Here is a 25,375-nt window from a genome sequence, read left to right as displayed (position 1 = left end):
GATTTATGTGTTTTGCAGTCGCTAGTGGAGTAGCATGAACATTAATTGGAATGTATGTTTACCATTTCGATCACTTATCCAATGTAGAAGTTGATGTATTTTGATGGGGAGGATGTTAAGTAGGTAATCATTGGATTCGTCGTTCAACCAAGCCTCAAACAATAATAATCTACAGCGTGTTACTTTTGAAAAGAATAACATTGCGTTGGAAATCAAAGTGAAAATCAAGTGGGACATTTTGTGGATATGTATTCAAATTATATTGAACTTTCACCATAGAGTAATAAACATAGATAGAGGGAGTATACGCAATTTTTACATGTCCCCAACATGGTTAGATTACTTTGTCGGATTGTGATATATTTTTAAATTCACAATTTCACTATATCGTTATAAATGTATATTATATTGAATGATATATATTTATTTGAGTGATTCCCGATTAAATATGCAAATTTGAATATTTGGAATCCGATATTTTTCTTAATTGTCGAAAATAAGCACAATGCTTATTATTTTCTGTATCTACCTGCTGAAATACAAGGTTTGGCAACTTTTGCTCTCCTAGTGTCATCGGTTGTTTCTTGTCGTTTAGCGCGCTTGAAGTTTGTTTTCTGAATTTCTGAGATATTTAGGTATTCATCTCAGTATATTTTGAGTTGATATGAAACGTTGATTCAGCATGGGACATAAGAAGTGCGTTCTTTGTGGAGAAATTCGCGAATTGAGTGAAATATCGTATGACTGATATGTTTTCATTTCCGCACGCTTCATGTCAAATTTGATAGTTCATGTTGGGGACAAAATTTGCTTACTGAAAATGACATGCTCCCTCTATATATGCTTATTACTCTGAGACTTGAACCAAGTAGTAAAATACCTAAAATATTCATTGACCATAAAAGATTAGGCCGTTTTGGTGTGCATTTCTGGACAGATTTCGGGTAAATGTGCTTTTTGGACGCTTGTTTCAGGTTTAATTACAGAGCTGCAAATCTTCTATGCCAATTCTCTCATTTTTGGCTGTATGTACTCGATAACTTCACTAATTCCATCTTTAAGGCCTTGAAACGATTGCGGAGTATTGACATATATCTTATCTTTCACGTGGCCCTAAAGAAATAAGTCTAGAGGTGTTAATTCACAAGATCTCGTTGTCCAGTTGTTATAAACTTTTCAAAAAATAAACTGGCCAGAGAACTTTTTCAGCAAAATTGCGATTGTTTCTTTGCTTGTGTGGCACGTACTGCCGTCTTGTTGAATTCAAACGTAAGACTCAAGTATATATGCCTAATTCCAAGATCAACGAGGAATCGACATACCTGGGTTTTCGTCAACACTACACAGGGTTTCGATTCATCACGTCACTAACTTGTCTCAACAGCTCAAATTTTTCCACCAGTTCCACTGTTGCCGACCGAGAAGATGCTTCACAACGACTCTAAAGTGCTTTAGTTTTGTTGTGTGTGCCAAATTTTACCATTTTTGTAGTGAATTTTAACAAATTTTACGTGTTGTTGAAGCATGTGTCGTTACATTTTTAGTAATGGAGTAGTTTTTACTTGTCAAATGTCGAAGGATGTCAGATACTCTAATAGCGGGCTATTCAGAATGAAATCTCTCATTGGAAAACTTTATTATATGTATATGTAAAATAACAACTCGTAACGACTCAGAATTCAAATTCCAATGATGGAGCACCCAAAAGCCATTTTTTCATGGCTTTTCATAATATTTTATTACGCTTTTCAGAGTAAGAGTTCGATATTCAACATTAATTTAGCTATGAACTTTCGCGTGTATTTTTTTTTGAACGTTTTTACTATGTGATATCTTATTATATCTTCGAATTCTTTGTTGAAATTGGTTTCTTCGAAATATCCTATCCATTTTAAACCAGCTTTCATCGGATAGGGTATTTTCAGAAATTATATTATTACTCATAGTGAATTTTGTTATAGTTTCTTACCTAATACAAAACTTCCGACTTTCTTTTGAATATATGAATGCAAAAAACAAAAATTTGCATTGGTATTAGATTGAATGATAATGTACATTTGGAGAAATAGTCTTCATTTTTATCATTTTATGGGCTACATTAACATACTAGCAAATTGATCAATCGAATGGATATAGAATTTCATTTGGTGAATCACTAAAAATGTATTCTGAGGTTTACTTTTAATAAACTCAATCAAAAACACGTGCGAGTGAGTGATGATACAAAGCATTCAAAAGTTGTTGGGATGTGATGGAAAATGGTGAGATTTCCGTGGGAGTTCTGTCAATATCATATTGAAGGACTTTGAAGACATTGGCATAACCAGGATTTTGGTTGTTTGAACTGAAAAATTGGTAATGATAAGAAAAAATTAATGAAAAAGAAAAATGAAAAAAAATATTACTAACTAATCTTATTCAGAAATTTGTCTCATCAATATCTGAAAATGAACATTGGAAAAATTTAAATTTGTTAGTATCTCTGGCCTTCAGTTTACTAATTCGACATTCAAACTAGTAGACGAACCGAAAATTTCAGTTTACATTTTTTTGAAAAAATTGAGAAAAATAACGTTTATCCTCATTTTTCATATACAAAAAAATCCTCTTTAACTTACCCAGGATCCTGTCGATCCCCACCTCCTCAATTTCCTCGGGAAAAATCCCGTTGCCGAGAAATGGAGCTGCAGCGGTATGCACGACACAGTGCCGGACTTATTCCTATGGCTGTCATTCAGCACGTGCTGCGATTCGAACATTTCTATCATAGGAATTTACGTATCATAAATCACAAGACACTCGGGTATGAATCTCACGGAATTCTACGTTCGATGCTTATCGATCCGATCGCTTATCCATTGTCGCTTAATTATGACTGAGGCTAGTCGCCCAATTAAAAACAAGTAGCGTCGTAAGTAGGGACACTGTTGACAAAATCGATCAATTAACATTTTTTTTTTCGTTGCGAAATTCGGGGTATACGTTATTCGCTAGGTGTCATCGATGAGGAATTCGTGTTGATATGCTTGTGGTATTTTGGTTCGATAGATATATGGAAGATGGATAGAAAGAGACAATTTAAAATGGTTATAATTGCAACACTGTATATCATTTTTTGACGTTTCTTATGTCATTTGTGATCAGAAGGTTATGTCATCTAATCATGGAAAGATAAACGTTTCAAGAACGTTTAGGAATTTTTTAATTGTTTTATCAAAAATCAGGGCCGTCGCTAGCCCAACTTCATTTAGGGACAGACCTAATTTGCCTCCCTAACAACTCTGCAAAATTCAAAAAAATCAATATTGGGAAATCGGGTCCTCTATTAAGGGAATAAAGGCATCTCTTTGAAAAATTTTGATGATAACATAGCATCTCGATCGAATCTGCCTTTTTAAAATTAACAAAAGAATTTAACAGCGTCTTTCAAGAACCGTACTTTCCCTTGAAATTTCTAGTTTTTGGGATCTTTCGTTCGAGTTATCGTGTAAAAGGCCACCTGGTGGGACAGAATCGAATTTGAGGACGAATTCGTCATCATTAGGGATTCATTAAGCCAAGTAGCTCGACATTTTAACCAACTACTCAACTTGAAAATCAAGCTCGTGAAAAATTGACTTGATTTTAGATATTTATTGCCTGACTTGATATCGAGATATTACTTGAGCTTGATAAGCACGCGTCGCACGGCCTATATTTATGCAATTTCGTGTGCGCTTAGACTAAATATGGGGATTCCTCGAGCGCCGAGAGACTGAAGCATTCGCCAGTGTGACTTCATTAGTAGTTTTCTCACATTTCTATGAAATCTATAGGTAGATTTTGTTTCACAAAGATCTTTCCAAACTTGGCCAAAATGGCCAAGGATTTTTATCAACGCCAGCATCCTCAGCTCCTGTTGCAAGAAAATTTTCCAGAGCTGCTCTTACAATTACAAAAAACCGCAATAGTTTAGGCGACAAATTTATCAGAATCCTAATGTGTCTTAGATCCAGGACGGAAAATTATAAAATCAAACACAAAACCTGGAGGTTTCTTAATATTGAGGAACTTTATTTCTTTATTCTGTTATGATTTATAGTGATTTAATTTATGTTTCAGTTATTTTATACAATAAGTTTGATGAATAAAAGTGTTTTTTGCAAGGTTCCTTCTCATTTCATCATTATTTTATTGATGTGACACTACACAATGAAACTGCTGAAAATCAAGTAGCTTGATATGATTAAAGTACTGATCAATTAATACTTGACTCGACTTGTGATTGAAAAACTACTACTTGACTTGAGCTTGACTTGAAATCAAGTCAATCTCAAGCCAAGTAGCTTGAAAATCAAGTCAAGCCGTGTATCCCTAATTGAATTTCGACAATATATTACAAAACTTGACTGAAATAGAGAAAATATCGTCTAATACTCGTTGCAGAATTCCAACACTCATGCGTACGGAAACTCGCTCTTTCATCGCTCGTTTTCGAATTTTGCATTCGTGTTGGAATAGGAGCCCATTCTGCGACTTGCTTTAGAATATATCATTGATTCGGACTTGATTGAGACCATTCCCGCCTAAAAATTTGAAAACTAAAGATAATTTGCCAAATTATAGGATGATCGGATCAGAGACGAGAGCTCAAAAATAAATTGTTAAAGTAGTTTAACTCGACGACATTATTTTGGTTCTTCGCGAGAAGAAATGAAAATATAAACAGGATGGTACTACGTGCCACGAAATAATAACAAAAATTACTAAATGAGCTCTTTCAATCTACTAACAAAACCAAAAGTATTCAAAAGTGTGTTCATTCCTGAACAACTCTGCAAAACGAACCAGCAGATGGCACCCTCCCGAAGTACATCCAAATATAGTTACCCAGCAGATACAATAATCCTTTTCAGATTTATCTCGGCAAAATACCAACCATCTGGTCCTTCACGTAGCGATAGAGTGAGGTTAGAAATCGCATCTAGCAACACCCCTACCGCCTCAACACGTCGATGCAGTCTATCTCGGCTGAATTAATGAGTCTGCCTTGTACACCTACGAGGTATATCTTCCGCGGACTACGGTTTCAATTAATTTTGCACTTGAAATTCCCGTTCTACCTGTTATAATTCGCCACGCTACCAGGTTTATATTTAGAGTAAAAACCCCCTTCAAGGCATCAAGTCGTTGGACTTGGCCAATTTCGCGCCAATAAGGGAAGATGATGAGAACGCTTTGGATTACGAACGGCGAAAATTGAGGATAGTCTAGGGTCGAAATTGGATGGATCCTGAGTCGGAAGACCATCATTAGCAGAGTTGATGAGTTTGTGGGTTTCGTTCTATATTACAGATTTAATAACAGCGTTTATAATATTCTAATTAATTTTTAATTTAATAAGCGTTTCGAGCTAGACATATTGAGTCTAATTGATATTTTAGAGTGAGAGATATGCCTTCCAAATGTATATATAAAAAGCAGCTTACGAATCAAGTCTTACAAATTCTACTTTAAAGATAATACTACAAAACACTACAAGTGGAAAATATAAGAAAATATAGATAGGTGTAAAATAGTAAAATATTTCATCAAATCTGGCTTGCTACGATAATTAATTGGATAAAATCTTACGTTCCGAATTTGTAGAGAGAATTTCATTGAAGAGAATATATGGTGTTTGCGCTTTGTAGATTTGAAGACGCTGACGAAGTCCTATAATCAAAAATCAACCGAATAAGCAAAATGGACACACGCTTCAAAATATCGATTGCTATTTTGTTGACGATCACGTAATATTTGGTGATTTGTTCGTTGAAAAACCTCAATCGTAAAAATTCACAGTCAACGTTATTTTCCAGATTTAATATAAATAGCCTAAAATGTTATGTTTCATAACAAGACTTTTCGTGCGTTTCAGGCGAAACGCACAAATTTTAAGAAGTTTATTTAAATTGAATATTATTTGAACAAAATACGCAGTTGCGGTTCATCTTTATTTGTTTCCTAATAATATAGCACATAATTACGTCTAGATCAATGTATTCAAAGTTAAGTGACACTACATTGGTTACTGTTGGAAAAATAGATAAAAACGAGTTTTCTCTATTGACAACAATGGTTAGAAGGTGATCCAGAGAAAGAAATTCGGCACTAATGAAGAAGAGATTGTCGAGGTTGAAGCCTATTTCGAAAGCAAGTAAGAATTTATCTACAGAAAAGGGATTAAGAAGTTATGGCAGCGTTGGAGTATGTGTATCAATCTTGAAGGTGGCTATATTGACGAATAAAGTCGAATTTTTAAGAAATAATGTGTTTTTACTGTCTGGGCCTGGAACTTATTGAGAGAAGTGTTTTATGCATTTTGCAAAGACATTCAATAAAAATATACAATATTGAATCATTACATTTATAACGCGTTTTATCATAATGAAATATTTTCTAGCGTTAGTCTAATCACTTATAATTTTGGAGTAGAAACATTGTGAAAATGAGAGATTCCCTGGATGATTTTAAGAAAAAGGTATGATAAACATGGGTCGCAAACCTTTTTTTCGAGATACAGGTTGCTTCTTGTAGTCCTACTTTTGTGTAATGATTAGATTATATCAATTTATCGAATCACAAATAATCTTCGCTACAGATTGGGAAAATAAGTTCCAAACTTATAATTAATTTATTCACCACAGCTTACTAACTGGCTCTTTATAATAATTTGGATTTTCCTGAGGATTATTAGAGAATTGTTTGAAATTTTTTTCTCGAAATCAGTAGTAGATACGACAAAACTACAAGAAACCAAAAAGTATAGTGCTGCATCAAAGTTTCTATTCACATTTTTTCTAACCTACCAGTGTTCCACCAAAAAAAGTTCTGGAGAAAAGAAGTGAACACTCTTCCAGAGAAAATATCACACAGTAGACTTGCATTAAAAATTAACATATCACATGATGCAAACTTCAAATTGCAATACTTGAGCCAAATTGAAATTGAATATATTGAGGAGGAAATAACCCATAAGAAAAAAATCAAACTTTAACACCCTGTATCTTGAGAGCAGAGTGTTTGCGGCCTCATGCTTATGGGACTTTTTTCCCTTAAAATGATCTGAGGAATCTGGCACCTTCATTTGTACCTCCAATTCACATACTGAATAAGTTGTTTCCCATCATATAAGAGAGAACACTGAATATTTTAAAAATTGTAAGATATTTCAATCTTCAAAGAACCGTCGTTTCTTAATCTAACAGTCCAAATTATCACATAGATACCCTTCCAAGTGTTTGCTGATCTCCGAAAAATCAAACCGACGATGACACCTGCGCAAAATACCCGCAATCTCACAAACAAAATTTACAAAAAAAAAATCAACTCACTAAGTCCGAACATCACTTAAAGAACACCAAGACGCGAACTGGCGAAAACTCGCGAAAAACCGCTCGCGTTCACGCTCGTGGGATTCAGAACCGTCCGACCCAGCGACCGTCACAATATCGAATAGGGTACCATCGGTACCGACAGCGTTGGTACCAGCATGCCGCGATCGAAGCACGCGTTGGACGCCGTTAACAATGGGTTGGGAGTAAAAGTTTGAAGCAGATGGTGGCGATCGATGGTTCTCGAAGAAGGAAAAATGGGAAATGCAGTCGGAATGCCGGGAAAAAATGAGGAAGTGCATGTTTTGTATCTGAGAGAGCGATCGGTTCTATAACGCGAGATTTTTAGCGGTTCCTTATTGCCAAGTTTGTGCCCATTTAGGGATGAGGTAATGTTTCACTTGGGTTAGGAATCTTGGGCGATTACCTGCTGATTTGTACTTACAACTAGGGATTCATCAAGCCAAGTAGCTTGATATTTTAACCAACTACTTGACTTGAAAATCAAGCTCGTGAAAAATCACATACTTCAGCTTGACTTGATTTTATATATTTATTTCTTGACTTGATATCAAACTACTTAATATTACTATTACTTGAGCTTGATATGCACGCGTCGCACGGCATATATTTCTACAATCTCGTGCGCGCTTAGACTAAATAAGGGGATTCCTCGAGCGCCGAGAGACTTAAGCATTCGCCAGTGTGACTTTATAAATAATTTTCTCACATTTCTATGAAATCTATAGGTAGACTTTGCCAGTTTCAGAAATATCTTTCCAAACTTGGCCAGAATGGCCAAGGATTTTTTATCAATGCCAGCATCTTCAGCTCCTTTTGAAACACAAATTTTCAGAGCTGCTCTCACAGTTACAAAAACCCGCAATAGGTTAGGCGAAAAATCTATAAGATGCCTCATGTGACTTAGATCCTGAATGGAAAATAATTAAATCAAACAAAGCCTGGAGGTTCCCCAATATTAAGAAAATTTTATTTTGTTATGATTTATAGTGATTTAATTTATGTTTCTATTTCAAAAACGTTGATAGTTTAGGTTCTTTTTCACAATGAGTTTTATAAATAAAAGTGTTTTCTGCAAGGTTTCTTCTCATTCCATCATTTTTTGTTGTTGATGTGGCACTACACAATAAAACTGCTGAAAATCAAGTAGCTTGATATGATTCAAGTCCTTGATAAATACTTGACTTGAAATTGAAAAACTATTACTTGACTAGAGTTTGACTTGAAATCAAGTAGCTTTACCTTCGAGCCAAGCCGTGAACCCTACTTACAACTCCGTATATTTCAATATACGAAATATTTTTTCTTGTTTTGGTGATTTCTATGTGGTTCTATAAGGTTCTAATAGACAACTGTTTACCTTCCACTAAATTTGTTCTAAGATAATAGTATATTCTAAAACAAGTTGCAGAATGGGCTCCTATTCTAACATGAAAGCGAAATTCAAAAACAAGCAACGAAGGAGCGAGTCTTCGAACGTATGATTGCCTTCTGTAGGTATTAGACGATATTTTCACTATTTCCGTTAAGTTTTGTGAAATATTCTTTAAATTCAATGAAAATTTCAGATTATTACATTCTAGTGACTTTTGTATTATTTCTTGGCAGTTGGTGTGACTATTATGAACATTGACAGATTATCGAATTTTCCCCTTCATTTTACACGCAGTTTGAAAAATTATTATTTTTCATCCAAATACAAATTTTAATCTCGACCACTATTGAAATCAACAGGACAAAACTCTGTACAGGTATATCTAAGGAATCTCTAGCCGGATTTTGCCCATTTAAGACTAAACTCAGATATTTCAGATCATAATCTTCCCTGAAAATATCTTTCCATGTTAGACTTATCGTATTTACGAACGGCCGGACAGAATTGGATTTTAAGACGGGTTCGTCATCAGTAAGTCCAACGTTATCGTTTGAGACAAAATTCGAAGATTACAGACATTTCGAGGAAATGATAGAGCTATCTATCTGGAGGTGAATTTTTTAGTCAGAATCATAAGATATAATTTCCATAATATCCTTTTAAATGAAGGAACATATGTTATTAAAATAAACTACAATTGTTTCGCTAATCATCACGTTTATATATTTTCATCTTTCTCATAATCAAGAAGATGAACCTAATGTTAATGAACTCTAATCATTACTTATCTTTATACAGAGCCTTGTCAAGCAAATTACTGCTTCAATCTCCACCTGGTATATTTTAATTGAAAAAAAATTCCATAGAAACCAAAAAATATATTTTATACCCTTCACTGATCACTTCATTTTTTCTTCTTTGACTATGGATTAACTAGGACCTTTCAATCAGGAAATGAGAAGTATGACACCTTTGAAGATAATTAATCAAGTCAGACAATTAGAATCAGTTAATGATGAGGAAGACTTGAAAGGCCATTGATGAAGTTTCTCAATCTCGATTGCGAATATCCAATTTTAAGAGAAAATTATGTATTGTTTCAGTCGAATTCATCTGTTAGGTACGTCCCACGATGTAGAGGTTTTTCGACAGTGAAAGTCATCTGTTACTCCAAGTGTGAAATTGCTGTTTCTATACGAAGTGAAAAAAACCATATTCAGTTCAACCAAAATAGATATATCTTTACGAACGGTAGCAATTACATAATAATACATGAATTTCACTAATTCTCCTCTACATAGTGTACTGACTGAGGGTTTTGCATAACTTTAGGTTGGAATTCTGCGATTACTTCAAAATCAAACTGAAAATTAACACAGACATTATTTTAAGGGGTTCACAAAAATGATCATGCATTATTATACTGTGTACTCTTTGATTTTTTAATTATCCATAAATGCCATTTCGAAAAAGTAATAATCGAGCTTTCCAAGCTTGTATTTGATTTTTTTTAAATGCATTTTCGCTTTTTAGAGAAAATAACTTTGAGAGTGAAAAAAGTTTCATGTTGCGACCTGAAAGGGCCATAGAAAATTCAAGAAGAATATTGGAAAATAAATATTTCCGTGAAAACAGATCTGAATAGAACAATCATATCAAGGTTCGAGCAGAATTTTGTGTTGATAATATCATCAGAACCATGAAAAATTTGACCAGAATATCAATATAAAACTAATATTTCAGTGACAACAGATCCCAATTATTATTTTGCAAGCAAATATAAAAAATATCCATGGTCGATGGCCATTGTTTTTTGGCAATGAATGAATAACAAATGCAGAAGGCATTTATATTCATCCACGAGTTTATTCAAAAACGAGTCACGAAGTGGCGATTTTTCGAAGGAACTAGTATTAGAATGCGTCTTCTCTAGGAGTTTCAATATAATAGAATAGAATTTTCAAAGGTGATACCACGAGTGTTTAAAATTTCATCGAAAATTTTGTGACGATTCTAACTAAAACTCAAATTTTGTGATTTTGTGTTATATGTAACAATTTCACCTAAGCTGTTCGAGAAGATCCAAAGTCGATGTTTAGTTGTTGTTGAAATGCCTATAGCACGTGTACGCGGAATTTATCGCCAGCTAAGTGAATTTGAAAGAGGCCAAATTATTGGTCTACGGGAGGCAGGCTTGTCATTTCGAGAAATCGCTAACTGTACGAACAGAAATCCAACTACTGTTATGAGATGTTGTCAAGCATGGTTTGATAATGCCCAAATCCGAAGAAGAGTAAGCACCGGACGTCGAAGGGGCACAAATGAAGTTCAAGATCGACGTCTAAGAATTATGGCCATTAGAGACCGATTTGCGACAACTCAATCTTTGGCCGATGAGTGGTTAGGAGAACAAGGTCATCCTGTAACTGTCGGAACGGTTTTCCACTGGATAAGGTCTTTTGGACTGCTGCATTATCGACCCCATTTGTGTTGCCTCTGACGGCTGAGCATCGCCGGCAACGATTACAGTGGTGCAGAAAATGTCAACATTGGAATGCTGGATGGCATCAGGTCGTCTTTTCTGATGAATCTCGATTCTCCTTGGGTGCACATGATGGCCGAAGAAGGGTTAGACGACGTCGGGGAGAAAAACGTGAACCTCAGTTTGATGTTGAGCGTCAAGTACACCGGACCGTAAGCGTTATGGTATGGGGTGCTATTGTACATGCAACTAGGTCACCTTTAGTCTTTATTCGAGGTAACATGACAGCGCTGCCTTACCTTCAAGAAATAGTGGAGCCATATGTTCACCCTTACCTTAACCGGCTCGAGAATCTAATATTTCAGCAAGATAATGACCGACCTCATGTTGCCAGAGTTACTTTGAACTTTTTAGAAGTTTTATTTTGCCATGATCGCCCAGATCTCTCGATCTTTCGCCCATAGAGCATGTTTGGGACATCATGAGTAGAAGGCTTAGAAATTTACCCCAGCTCCACGGACTTTGGCGGCTCTGAGACATGAAGTACAGGCAGTTTGGGATAGTATCCTTCAAGAAGAAACAGACCATCTTATTGCATCAATGCTGAGGCGCGTTGGACAAACACATTATCAACGAGATTATTAAAAAAAATGGTAAACCCTTCGTTTTTTTCTCCAAATTTCAATCATTTACTACTTGCTATACCATCTATGTTTTACCAAAAAAAAATAAAAATTTAAACAGCTCCTTCTAGGTGTTGCAGTTTCTTTGTCGGTTAGTATATTTTCCGGCAGATATCTCACCGAAGCCACCCATGTCGAGGCAGCGGCGCGAATTCCCAATTAAGCGACATTTCCGATCGGTCCTTGAAGAGGGTCTGCCGAATTTACATTCGACCCCAGCCATGGCCGATAAACTGGTATATATTCGTTCTTTGATCGCTTCGCGCTTTTTCGTAATGGATATAGATATTATCCTTGCTCGATATGCGTTCGAGCGGATACGGAATCCATTACGAAACGCTCTTTAATTAAAAAGAATTGCGCTCTTGTCTTTGCCGTCGTCGACGTCCTTTGGAACGGCCGTATATTCCTGAAAAGCGAAAGTTGAAGAGAAGGAATATATATATTCGGTCATGGGGACGGGAGGGCGTGTCCTTCTCAATGGCGGAACGTAATTTTATTATGTAGAACGCGCTGTAGAAATTATGGTAATAATGGAAGACGTCGAGGCTTACCGAAAAGTTCGTGAGGATCTTAATGAGGAAACATTGCAAATCTTGCACAATGATAGCCCTCCTATCCCATATAATGAAATTAAATCGAAAACAAATGAGCAAAGCATTGGCGTGAAGTCAGGAGCTTTCGGCGCTCGTCATTCATGTGTTAATTAAGCCTTTGAAGACATATAACTGCATATAGATTAAAGATATAAACACACATTGTCAAAAGTCTTGCCCCCCCCCCCCTATCAACTCTCAATTTGTAAAATGTAACATGAAAATTTTTGTGTGTGGAATCATTACTATGTTAGCACTTAAATGAAAACAAGCAACAAATGTTACTTGTTTGGGAGAATACAGGTGTATTCGAAGTAAATCAGTTTTCAGCTAATGACAAGAGTTGTAGTATGAGAATATTGCGTGGAAAATACCTAGACATTCAATTTCTCAGTTTGACCGGGCAAGAATAGAAGCCCTATATCAAGAAGCTATGTCGAACCAACATATTGCGCAACATTTGAATATTCCACGAACTTCAATAAGGAGTATAGTGGCTTTTTTCCTGAAAACCGGCAGCGTTACCCGCAGACCGGTGCCTGGTCGAGCCAGAGTAACATCTGTAAGCTTGGCTCTGTGGATCGGAAGCAGAAACAGCCGAACACTTGGTATGCAAGTGTCCAGAGCTGGCTGGCCTAAGAACCATTCACATGGGTAAGCCGGTCCTGTATACCAGAGAGGTAACGGCCAAGGCCCCTAAGGAGGTTGCCAGTTTTATTAACGTCATTGATGACCTCCTTGGGTTTCTATGAATGAGTAGGGTAGAGAACAAATGATCTGCATTGTCGCAGTTCCCGGAAGGCTTACCGAACCAAAACGACCCCAGTTCAAATAATAATAATAACATTTGTAAAGGAAAACCATTATATAGCAAATATTACTCGAAGGAATCGAACGGTATCTGTAACAGCCCTTCAAAGTCATTTTTTGAGCACCTATAAACGGGTTGTTACAACCAGTACCATAAGGAGAAGGTTGCATTCCTCAAATTTAAGGCGAGAAGATCTTTAAGAGTACTTTGGCTATCACCTGGACATAAAGCTACCCGTCGCCAATAGGCAGAGAACACCACCAAGACTGGCGTTTACCAAAATGGCACAACGTACTCTTTTCGGACGAGTCTGGACTCGGTTAACAAAGTGATAGTCGACGAAAAAGGTTTTGGAGAAGTCCAGGCAGGCTAGAGCGACTCAATTTCGCCCGAAAAGTTGTGCCCTTTCAAGGCGGATCAATAATGTACTGGGGGGGTATAATATTCGGTCGCTGTACCTCTCCGATTATCGTTGAACGAACAATGACTGGTGCCATCTACTTAGAAAATATCTTTGAACCAATCATTGTTCCTCTTCGCAATGAATTTGGGGATAATTTCATTTAACAGGATGATAACACCCCACCAGACCACACAGAGAGGATTCAATACAATATCCAGAGAATGAACTGGCCAGCAAACTCACCAGACATGAATCCAATTGAGATAACTTGAGGAGAGCAATATACAATCGGCTAAATTCAGGAATTGAATTTGGCCCTTCAGAAAGAAAGGAACGAGATGCCTGAAAATTTCATTAATGCCATAGCCAAAAATGGAACGATACGCGCTTCAAAAATGTATTAAAATTGCTAAAATTCATTATAAAATTATGAAAATTTAGCAGTTACAGTTCGCAGAACTAAAGCACATTTCGATTGCTGTGAAGCACCTTCCTTACCGGCAATAGAGAAACAAAGTAAAAATTTGAAATGTTGGGACAACTGATGTGACCGTCAAATATTGTGCGTCGATCAAAAAGAACTGAGAATATTGGTGCGGTAGTTGGTAGTGATGACGAAAAGCTAGGTTTGTCAATTCCTAGTCGATCTTTCTAAATCCGAACCTACTTTGATTTCGGAAATAACCTAGCAGAATATCATTCTTCTTATATGAATTTGAATGATAAATCATCAAAATATTTAGCAAGATTCGAACCTAGTATCAAGTACATACAATAATCTTGAAACCATTCTTCGGAAATCTTTATAAACTCTCAACGAAGTTATATAAAACTAGGATTCAACATTTAAAATAGTTGTTAAGTAATCGTACATTTATTTCTAGTTATTTTATTTTGTTTTTTCAATTTTTAAAGCTTTCTATGAGATCCTTCATGAATTGGGAGTTTCTACAAATTTGGAGAACAAGTTCTATTGTCCGAAAATTTCCTATCGTCACCTCAGCTGCAACACAGCTAATTTCAACCCAAACTTCAACTATATCAGCCATTAAAGCTGACTTTCCTGAAAGAGTACTCTTTAGCCAATACTCTGGCTCAAAAACAGAACCTTGCATAACCCCTATCCACCCATCTCGAACAAAAAAAAAACACACCGGGCGAGGAACAGAACCTTGAACGACACCTATTCTACGTACGCATCCCGACCAAATCAAATCGCCTAAGCACGCTTAGGAATGCCCGTCTCAAAATCAAATCGCGCGAATAACGCAGCCTTGGCTCTCTGTTATGGTCCTAGAAGGCGACGACGTCTATGAAAAATTCATCGTGATCGTGACGGACGTCAATGGCAATCAAATTAACTCCATTTTTAATTGGCGCACGTCTTTCTCGTGCCGATGCAATAGGGGGCGGATGTGGCCCGTATAAGGCGTCGGTTTCCGCGCGCCCGACGGTCTGCCGTTGACGACGCTTACGAAACCCTCGGTTTTGCAACGGCACGTGACCCGAAAACGAAGTGTTGGAGGAGGACGATTGCGATGAGCTTGAAGTCGGACTCCTTATCGGACGACGATCGTCGGACGATTTCGTTGCGTTAGACGAATCGGTAATCATGTGGGATCTAATATGGGCGCGCACCTGATGCGATTTCTTTGTTGCGCTATTCGGTTCTGTTAATTAAACGATTTCGTTAGGATTTAATTGTCGGATGCATTGGTGTCGTATTAGCGAAAGTTTTGTATATTGCGATGGGGTAATCTTGTGCTTCCGATTCGTATTTCGTAATTTTGGTCTAGTGGTCTTGACGATTTCACACGCTGTCGAGTTGGTTTGGGATTCAAATTTTCGTTCGTAAAGTTGTTCGAACTCCATTTAATCTGCTAATCTCGCTTCAACAGCAATTATCTTTTCGAATCCAAAAATCAAAATAAATTTGGAAGTGATTGTAAATGGAGATATCCGAAGTTCAATTCTCAATGAATGTTTATTTAAATTTTCCTGAAATACTAAATTTCGCCAGGAAAACATTCTATTTATCACCTCAGAGTGATAAACAAAGATAGAGGGAGCAAATGTCACTTTCAGTAAGCAAAATTTGTCCCCAACATGATCCGATATTTCACTCAATTCGCGAGTTTCTCCACAAAGAACGCACTTCTTATGTCTCATAGTGAATCAACGTTTCATATCAACTCATAATATATTGAAATAAATACCTAAATATATCAGAAATTCAGAAAACAAAATTCCAGCGCGCCAAACGACGTGAAAAAACCGATGACACTAGGAGAGCAAAAGTTGTCAAACCTTGGATTTCAGCAGGTATATACAGAAAATAATAAATATTATGCATACTATAAATACGACAATTAGAAAAAATTTCGAATTCCAAATATTCAAATTTGCATATTTAATCGGGAATCACTCAAATAAATATATTTCATTCAATATAATACACATTCATAACAATATAGTAAAATTGTGGATTCGATAATATATAACAATCCGACAACGTAATCTAACCATGTTGGGGACATGTAAAAATTGCGTATACTCCCTCTCTCTATGTTTATTACTCTATGATTCTCACCACTGCACTATCCACTACTCTGTAGTTCTAATGAACTGCAATATCTGGGACGGCTTGAAAGATATCTCAATTCTTCAAGTTTCTCATCCAATCAGAAGTTTCCTCCTCCTCATAGAATCAGCACTCTTCTTTCCTGAGGCGGCAATGCCTTGTGAAGAATTTAGTGAGTAGGCGGAGTCTGTTCTTACCGAGGTTAAGATTTTTTTGTTGTCATCTTTTCCTGGGAGGTTCCGTTAGAAATTTTCTATTTCATTTTTCCAATTTTTTTTCGGAACTTTTTCTTATAGGTGCATCACCCTATACCACAGAAAGGTTCCGGGCCAGCAAAAGATGTTCCTGCTCTCTATCTGGAAAGTCATCATGATTTGCTCATTCGTTTCACAGAAGCGTAAGAGAGACAACGTTACTTCTGTGTACAATTAACACTTCACTCAATATTCCCGGCTTTAATCAGAAAACTATTTTTTTTCTTAAAAATTCGACTTTAATCATCAACATCATCATCTTCAAGAGTGGATACATGTACTCTAACGCCCCTCTATCTCTTCAATACCTTTCTTGTAGAATGATTCGTTTTCAATACCTTTTTTGTAGAAATATTCGTCTTTGGTTTCGAAATAGGCTTCAACCTCGGCATCACTTCTTCATTAGAGCCGAATGTCTTTTCCTGGAGCATTCTTTTGAAGTATATAAAAAGCACTGGGAGACAGGTCTGAAGAATAAGCTGGGTGTTCAAACAGTTGGAAGCGCAATGCGTTCAATTTGACCATGATTTTCATCGATTTGTGATCACAAGAACTTCAATGTTACCTCACGTAACTTCAATTAAGAATCGCTCAAAACAAAAAGAAATAATTTGATCGAGCAAATCACCACCATGTTAATTTTATGGAACTCAACACTAGCCTTATAGTTTCATTTGATCGTCGAGTGACCAAGAACCCATCCTCGGAGGACCTTATTATTCTTATCAATTCGTTTATTGTGTATCAAAAGTTAACATAAATGCGAAATTTTAGTTTCCACTAACAAGTATGTTTTATCAGAGTGATAGTTTGGGATAGAAAACCTCCTACCAAGATTCAACAACATCTGCACTGCTTGTTAAGCCATGCCATTATTCAAGATGATAATCAAGCTGAAAAAGGTTCTTCTTCAATTATTGGCCAAACTCCTTTTAAATGAATCGAGAAAACCTTGGAAGAAGTTTCGTTTGCTAGGATAATTCCACAATCTTTTCCAGAATAATTGTTAGGTTTTCATTTCAATACAGGTGACATTTGACATTTGTAGTAGATAAAATCTTTTTTCCGCCCTACTTAAGGTGTTGAATGTTACGATACCTATCGTAGTTGACTCCCAAATAAATATTGATGTTAAACGTGATTGACTAAAATTTGACGAGTGAAATTTCCAGCAGAAACGTATTCCCATGCAATAATTGCTTAGTATAATGCAAGATACGGCTTGAAGACTGCCTACCAAAGCGAGATGGGACCTTCGAAGGAATTCGCTGATGCCCATCAATAATAACACAAACGGCATGGTTGATTGATCCCATGGACTTTGAACTTATTATTGACTTGCAAAAGTGAATCAGTTACACATAACGCTCGATGCGTTGAACCGTACGTAGTAAATACGTTTGTTACCATTAAGTCTGTAAATAAAACTAATTTCAATTGGGACAGATGGAAGCCAAACAGTATACAGGACGTATAAGAAAATTATCAATTCGCTAATATAGATAGCCATGGGTAATTTTTTTTTACAGCTCGCATTTTGGTTCAACCACCCTATGAGTCAGTTAGATTTTTATTCAAGAATATTTTCCAGTTATTTTCAAAGAGTGAAGAAAAGAATTGCGTTGCTTTTCAGATCGAGAAGCAGTCAATTAGAGGCAAAAAATACTGGAATTAGAACGTCTCACGGTTCGCAGTAATTTCTGTTATTCTTTTCGCGTACTTGATTAGCATCATCAAAATACAATATTTCTGCCATTAAAGTAGTTCGCAAGCATCAACAGTTTCCTAAAAAAGTTGTTTTATTGTCAGACAAGGGTAATCGTTATTGTTGTTTAATAATACTGGAATTTAAGTATGAGAATGAAACAGAAAACTACAGTTCTCAAGTGCTTCTTACGCAATTCGAATTAGTTTACTGTTTAAAATTCAGGTAAACACCCATTCAACGTACCAAAGGAAAAATTGATGGAATGTTATGTGGAGAAAAATTAACAACTATTCATTTGTTGAGTAAGTATGATTTATGTGGAAGCTGAAATGAAATCGAGGTTATATTTTTTCTTGATTTGGTTTCAGATTAGGCGGGCTTCAGTACTCCATCTGCTAGTTGATCTGTTAATTAATTTATGTATCTGTAGCTTTATCGATTTATCAGCAAGGTATATCTACTGTCTTACTCGATATGTTTTATTAATCTACAAGAAATCTAGATTTCAATCTGATGCGATAGGAATTTTTCTGATTATTGGAAAATCATTCAGGGAGATTCACATCTTATGGTTTAGAGTAGGTTTATTTCTCAAAACGGTGAACTTAGAGGAATCAGCATCTACTGAAATTAGAGAATATTCATGCTAGGCTTATATTTGCATCTTTTTTTCTCTCCAAAACCAATTTTGGGGTACTGAGTAGGCAAGTTAGTGCTCAAATTTGCTTATTTGGAATTTTAAGATGAAGATCATCATTCAAAGAAATATGGAATACACAAAATGTTCATTATGGAAAGCTTGGAATCTCAATATTCAAAATAGATTTCGTTCGATTATGAATTCACTTTGAGCATGTCTCGGACTGTCAGTCTACAGAAAATTCTAGGAAGTGGTTTGACTGTCCCACAAAGTACTAAACATAGATCGTAGGAGTATACGCATATCTAAAATGGTTAGATAACGTTGTCGGATTGTGATATACAGGGTGTTTCCTAAACATGCGGCAAAAATTCAGGGGGTTGTTCCTTGGACTATTCTAAGAATATTTTCTCCTTTGATGATTTTTGAAAAACCTCTTTGTTTCGAAGATACAGGGCGAACAACATTTTTCATATTTTTAATATTAATTATAGTTTGAATAAAAATGCGTACCGCACTGTGTTTACTAAGTAGGTACAATTTATTTTTAAATTTGTTTAACAACATTCCAATTACTAAAAACGGCCAGTTTTTTGACTAAAAATTGATAAGTGCAGATGGTAAAGGAATACAGATTAAACACGGTTTTCATTTGAATTCGTTTTGTGATGTATTAGCAATTTTTAGTCAAAAAACTGGCCGTTTTTAGTAATTGGAATGTTGTTAAACAAATTTAAAAATAAATTGTACCTACTTAGTAAACACAGTGCGGTACGCATTTTTATTTGAACTATTATTAATTTTAAAAATATGAAAGATGTTGTTCACCCTGTATCTTCGAAACAAAGAGGTTTTTCAAAAATCATCCAAGGACAAAACATGCTTAAAATAGTCCAAGGAACAACCCCCTGAATTTTTGCCGTATGTTTAGGAAACACCCTGTATTTTCAAATCCACAATTTTACTATATCGATATCAATGTATATTATATTGAATCGAATATATTTATTTGAGGGATTCCCGATTAAATATGCAAATTTGAATATTTGGAATTCGATATTTTTCCTAATTGTTGAATTTATAATAAGCTGAATATTCAATATTTTCTCTATCAATCTGCTGAAATCCAAGGTTTGGTAATTTTTGCTCTCCTAGTACCATCGTTTGTTTCACATTGTTTGATGCGCTTGAAGTTTGTTTTCTGAATTTCTGATATATTTAGGTATTCATTTCAATATATGTTGAGTTAATATGAAACGTTGACTCACTATGGGACATAAGAAGTGCGTTCTTTGTGGAGAAACTCGCAAATTGAGTGAAATATCATATCACTGATATGTTTTCATTTCCGCGCGCTTCATGTCAAATTTGATAGTTCATGTTGGGGACAAAATTTGCTTACTGAAAATGACATATACTTCCTCTATCTCTGTTTATTACTCTGAGGACTGTCCTAAACAAGAATTTTGATCGACATAAAACGGTGCTTGAATAGAGTAAAAGTCTTGGTTTCGTTTATGCTTGGACGCCAAAATTCAAATAAGCAAACCTATTACTCGCATATGTTTGAATATAGGAAATTAATGTTCCAGAGGTCTTATCGTAACAATCGACCATGAAAGACCCCAACGTACGGCTCCTTGAGGTGCCATATGGACATAACCCCTCCGGATCTAACATCTAGGTTCTTAGGGCACCACCTTGAGGAACGCCAGGAGCAGTGAAGTATGGAAAGCGGCACGTGCTCAGCGCGTTGTGTGACCAACGGACCAAAAAACTGGAGAGACACCGTTAGTTCGGTCGCATGATGCATTTTTAATGATCGACGTTGCGGAAATGAAAAAGTCAGGAAACGTGCCACAAATCGAATTCGATTTTATTATTTAGGATGGTGAACTTTTGTCGAGAGGTGTGGCAACCTCTTTTTGAATTTTCACAGATGAACGTTCCTGCTTTGAACCAAAACCCTATCGGGGAAAATGATTTTTTACTCGATTTGAAACAACAATTTAATAGCTTTTTTGGGGACCCACAAAGAATTCGGAGAGTCGGTATTAAACATAAATATACTCAGCATACATATACGTAGTATTCAATAATTGGTTTTTCTCTTTTCATGCTATTTTTGTATTGGTAGGCCAATGGTCGAGACATTAAATATATATAAAAGTTTTCCAATTATCGCTATCTGCGGAAGCTGTCACTTTTAAAGCAATCAAATATTCATTGAACCACAGACAACATGGATATATCTTCCGAATATTAAATCTAAATTTTTTCAAGTTGATTTTGAATGGAATTGCTTGAAATAAATAAAAAAACTACTACTATATTTACATATTCGGATTCAGAATCGATTGGGTATTCAGAAAATAGGTATAGGAAAATAATATTAAATATATTTTGCAAGGAAAGATTTTCTTTTTTCCAGAATATCGAAAGTTCATATGAAGAAACAATTAGTGACAAATTGTCCTTAGACCTTCTTATTTTGAGAACCAGTCAAATTTGCAAAACATTTTTTTGGAAAAATTGTTTTTTCTCAATAACTTTCCATGCCTTGGTTCGATAGTTTTTCCGATAACATATTTGGATAGCCCGTGAAAAATACTATCATGTCGATAGGTTACTTTTCAACATCGCTCAAAGGATAAGCCACAAAATCCAGCGACCCGCTTACTTGAAACACCCTGTACCCATCACGCCACTCATAATAAGTGATAAGATTATATTATAAAGATAACATGTAGGTAGTGTTATTCGTATGCGGTCTATTAGAAGTCAGTCTAATGAAAGTCATTTTCATCTCTGTACAATATGAGATGTTGAAACTGTTGACAATTGAAGTAACTTCATATTTATCAACGTCAAGGAAGTCCTTCTTTTAGTTGAATTCTCAGAGTAATGAACATAGATAGAGGGAGCATATGTCATTTTCAGTAAGCAAATTTTGTCCCCAACATAATATCAAATTGAACATGAAGCGCGCGGAAATGAAAAACTATCAGTGATACGATATTTAACTCAATTGGAGAGTTTCTTCACAAAGAACGCACTTCTCATGCCCCATAGTGAATCAACGTTTCATATCAACCTAAAATATATTGAAATAAATACCTAAATATTTCAGAAATTCCGAAAGCAAACTTCAAGTGCGCCAAACGACGTGAAACAACCGATGACACTAGGAGAGCAAAAGTTGCCAAACCTTGGATTTCAGCAGGTAGATACAGAAAAAAAAATATATTCTGCTTATTATAAATTCGACAATTAGGAAGAATATCGGATTCCGAATATTCAAATTTGCATTTTTAATTGGGAATCACTGAAATAAATATATTTCATTCAATATAATATACATTCATAAAGATATGGTAAAATTGTTGATTTGAAAATATATCACAATTCGACAACGTAATCTAACCATGTTGGGGACATATAAAAATTGCGTATACTCCCTCTAACTATGTTTATTACTATATTGTTAAAAGGAACGTAAAATAATTTTTTTGGGCTCAATTCCACAACAGCGAGAAAAACTAACTCTGAATATGAAGAAGTTAAATTGTATCAATGACGAGTAGTGAGCGCAGCGTTATCACACGGATACGCGAAAAGAAGGAGATAAAACCCAACCCCCAATATTCCCCCCATTCGATTTCCTCAGGGACCCGACGCTCCACGCGTACGAAACCCTGCAAGAAAAAAAAAATAATATGAAGAAAAACGACCTACCTGGTGATTCCTATCTTTATACAGGAACAGCTTAGGTCCCCGGAGGACAGCCCACGTTTGTCTCCAAGACCGGTTGGCGGGTCGCTGAAATTGAAAACGGGGCGATAAATATCCCACCCCTGAATTTCCCACCTCCAAATAACTCACCTTCCCGTCGAGCTCGGTTATCTTGCAGTTCAGCGGACCCTCCCGCACCACAAGGCCGTAGCGCTGCTCCTTGTCGAAGGGGCTGCTCCGGCCCTTGTCCCTCTCCAGTGACGTGCTACTGCTGCTGTTCTCGCTCGCGCTGCCACTGGAAAGAATAAGGGGAAGGTTAGACTTGCGGGTATGGTAAAAGAGAATGTAGGGCGAGAAGCCAAGATAGAGGGATGGAGTTGTCTAAAGGGGTGGAAGATATGGGGTTTTCCAGCTTTTGCTTGAGTGTTAGTTGAAGAGGTATATAGAGTGTGTGGTTGATGTCGAGTTTCTGTACAAGCTCGTACAATTTCTATGAAATCGAGTTTAAAATTATTCAAACATCTAGAGTAAGTATAATTTGTTCACAATTTTAGAGAGTATATTGAGTAGTCGAGAAAAGGACAATGAAAATTATAGGCAGAATGGCCCTTTGGCATCACATACCCCCTCGAAGTGCCAAGAATTTTTACCTACCATAATTGACGATACCCTACTATACTTACTCACAAAGGAACTGCAACACGCCGAAGGAGCTGTTTAAATTTTAATTTTTTTTTGGTGAAACATAGATAGTATAGCAAGGAGTAGAGTAAATGATTGAATTTGGAGAAAAAATTGTGAAGGTTTTTTCATGTAAACAATTTTTGTTACTTAAAAATTGTTGTTGTTTTTTGCAAGTTTTTTGAATTTCACAACAAACCAGATGGTTCGAAGAGATCCAAAGTAGATGTTTAATTGTTGTTAAAATGCCTAGAGCACGTGTACGCGGAATTTATCGCCAGTTAAGTGAGTTTGACAGAGGTCGAGAATTATTGGTCTACGGAAGGCGGGATTGTCATTTCGAGAAATCGCTAACTGTACGAACAGAAATCCAACTACTGTTATGAGATGTTGTTAAGCGTGGTTTGATAATGCCCAAAATGAAAGAAGAGTAGGCACCGGACGTCGAAGGGACACAAATGAAGTTCAAGATCGACGTCTGAGACATATGAGCATTAGAGACCGATTTGCGACAACTAGATCTTTGGCTGATGAGTGGTTAAGAGAACAAGGCCATCTTGTAATTGTCCGAACGGTTTACCGCCGGATAAGGTCTTTTTGATGGCCGAAGAAGGCTTAGACGACGTCGGAGAGAATAACGTGAACCTCAGTTTGATGATGAGCGTCATGTACACCGGACAGTAGGCGTTATGGTATGGGGTGCTATTGCATATGCAAGTAAGTCACCTTTGGTCTTTATTCGAGGTAACATGACAGCGCTGCGTTACCTTCAAGAAATAATGGAACCGTATGTTCTCCCTCACCTTAACTGGTTCGAGAATCTAATATTTCGGCAAGATAATTCCCGACTTCATGTTGCCAGAGTTAGTTTGAACATTTCCGAAGCGACCCATGTGGATATTTTGCCATGGCCGCCCATTCTCCCGATCTTTCGCCCATAGACCATGTTTGGGACATCATGGGTAGAAGGCTTAGAAATTCACCCCAGCCCTCACGGACTTTGGCAACTCTGAGGCATGAAGTGCAGATAGCTTGTGACAGTATTCCTCATGAAGAAATAGACCATCTTTTTGCATCAATGCCGAGACGTATTGGGGAGTGTATAGATTATCGCGGTGGAAAAACACATTAACAAATTTATTAAATAAAAATGGTAAACCCTTCGGTTTTTCTCCAAATTTCAATTATTCACTCCTCACTATCACTATACTATCGATGTTTTACAGAAAAAATTAATATAAACAGCTCCTTCTGGGTGTTGCAGTTTCTTTGTAAGTTAGTATATTAAAAACCAAACCTGTCAGAACTTTCCAATATAAACTTCCTAACTTACTACATATGTATATGAAATGTTTGACATTTTTATAATCTTTCAGATTATTCTGGATCAAAACATTGGACCAAAATACTTGAACGATCTCTGTGTGACCGAGTACGCCAATAGATTGCTATAAAAAAGTGTCTGTCAGCAGAGTTGACATATCAGATGGAACCACTAATAACCAACAAGAAGTCGTAACTTTCAAAAGGCACGTGATAAAATTGCATAGCAATCGAAAATTTGGTTCAAATGGTGAATTGCACGTCAAAGACTATTTTGCAAAAGAAAAATGGTTTAGGAAAATTAGAAGAGTGCCGGACTCGTTGTATAAATCTAGAAACAGTTCATCTTGATGAAAAAAGTAGAATTTTCCCTGAAAGTTGTTGTTTTATTGGCTAACCATTGAATGCTGTGTTGAATTTGAGGACCTACAACCGACTCCTGGGGCACCCCCTTCCCTCCAATAATCGATATGAAACTTTTCGACTTGCAATTATCTTTTCTCTCATATAATCCCGCAAAGTTCAGGTGATCGACCCTAAGTTATCACTTTGCAGTCAATCCAAACCTGCAACCGCGAGATCTGTTGTTAATTATATCTCTCCAGCTGTGCATGCACAACGAAAAAAAAAGCTCCCCTCCAGGCGAACATGTAGCTTTCCGTCGTGATATCAATCAAGGAAACCGCTCTCCGATATTTGCTCTTCGAAATCACTACCGTAAAATCAGTAA

At 36.3% G+C, this 25,375-nt stretch overlaps 1 protein-coding gene across 10 annotated transcripts in view; it reads right to left on the bottom strand.

Annotated features, from left to right (window-relative positions):
• The window catches only part of LOC123679748 (rho GTPase-activating protein 21-B), a 259,603-nt gene that overhangs the window by 17,509 nt on the left and 216,719 nt on the right, over nt 1-25,375 (bottom strand). For all 10 annotated transcript variants that reach the window (XM_045617212.1, XM_045617202.1, XM_045617206.1 and 7 more), the window contains 2 exons: nt 22,792-22,936; nt 22,645-22,728 (listed from right to left, as the gene is read on the bottom strand). In XM_045617212.1, coding sequence (XP_045473168.1) covers nt 22,645-22,728; nt 22,792-22,936 — 229 coding nt within the window. The remainder of the gene's footprint in view (nt 1-22,644; nt 22,729-22,791; nt 22,937-25,375) is intronic.

This window comes from Harmonia axyridis, chromosome 5 (assembly GCF_914767665.1).
Source record: "Harmonia axyridis chromosome 5, icHarAxyr1.1, whole genome shotgun sequence".
Classification (NCBI taxonomy): domain Eukaryota; kingdom Metazoa; phylum Arthropoda; class Insecta; order Coleoptera; family Coccinellidae; genus Harmonia; species Harmonia axyridis.
Note: the sequence above shows the minus strand (reverse complement) of the source record. Positions and strands in the feature narration are given on the sequence as shown.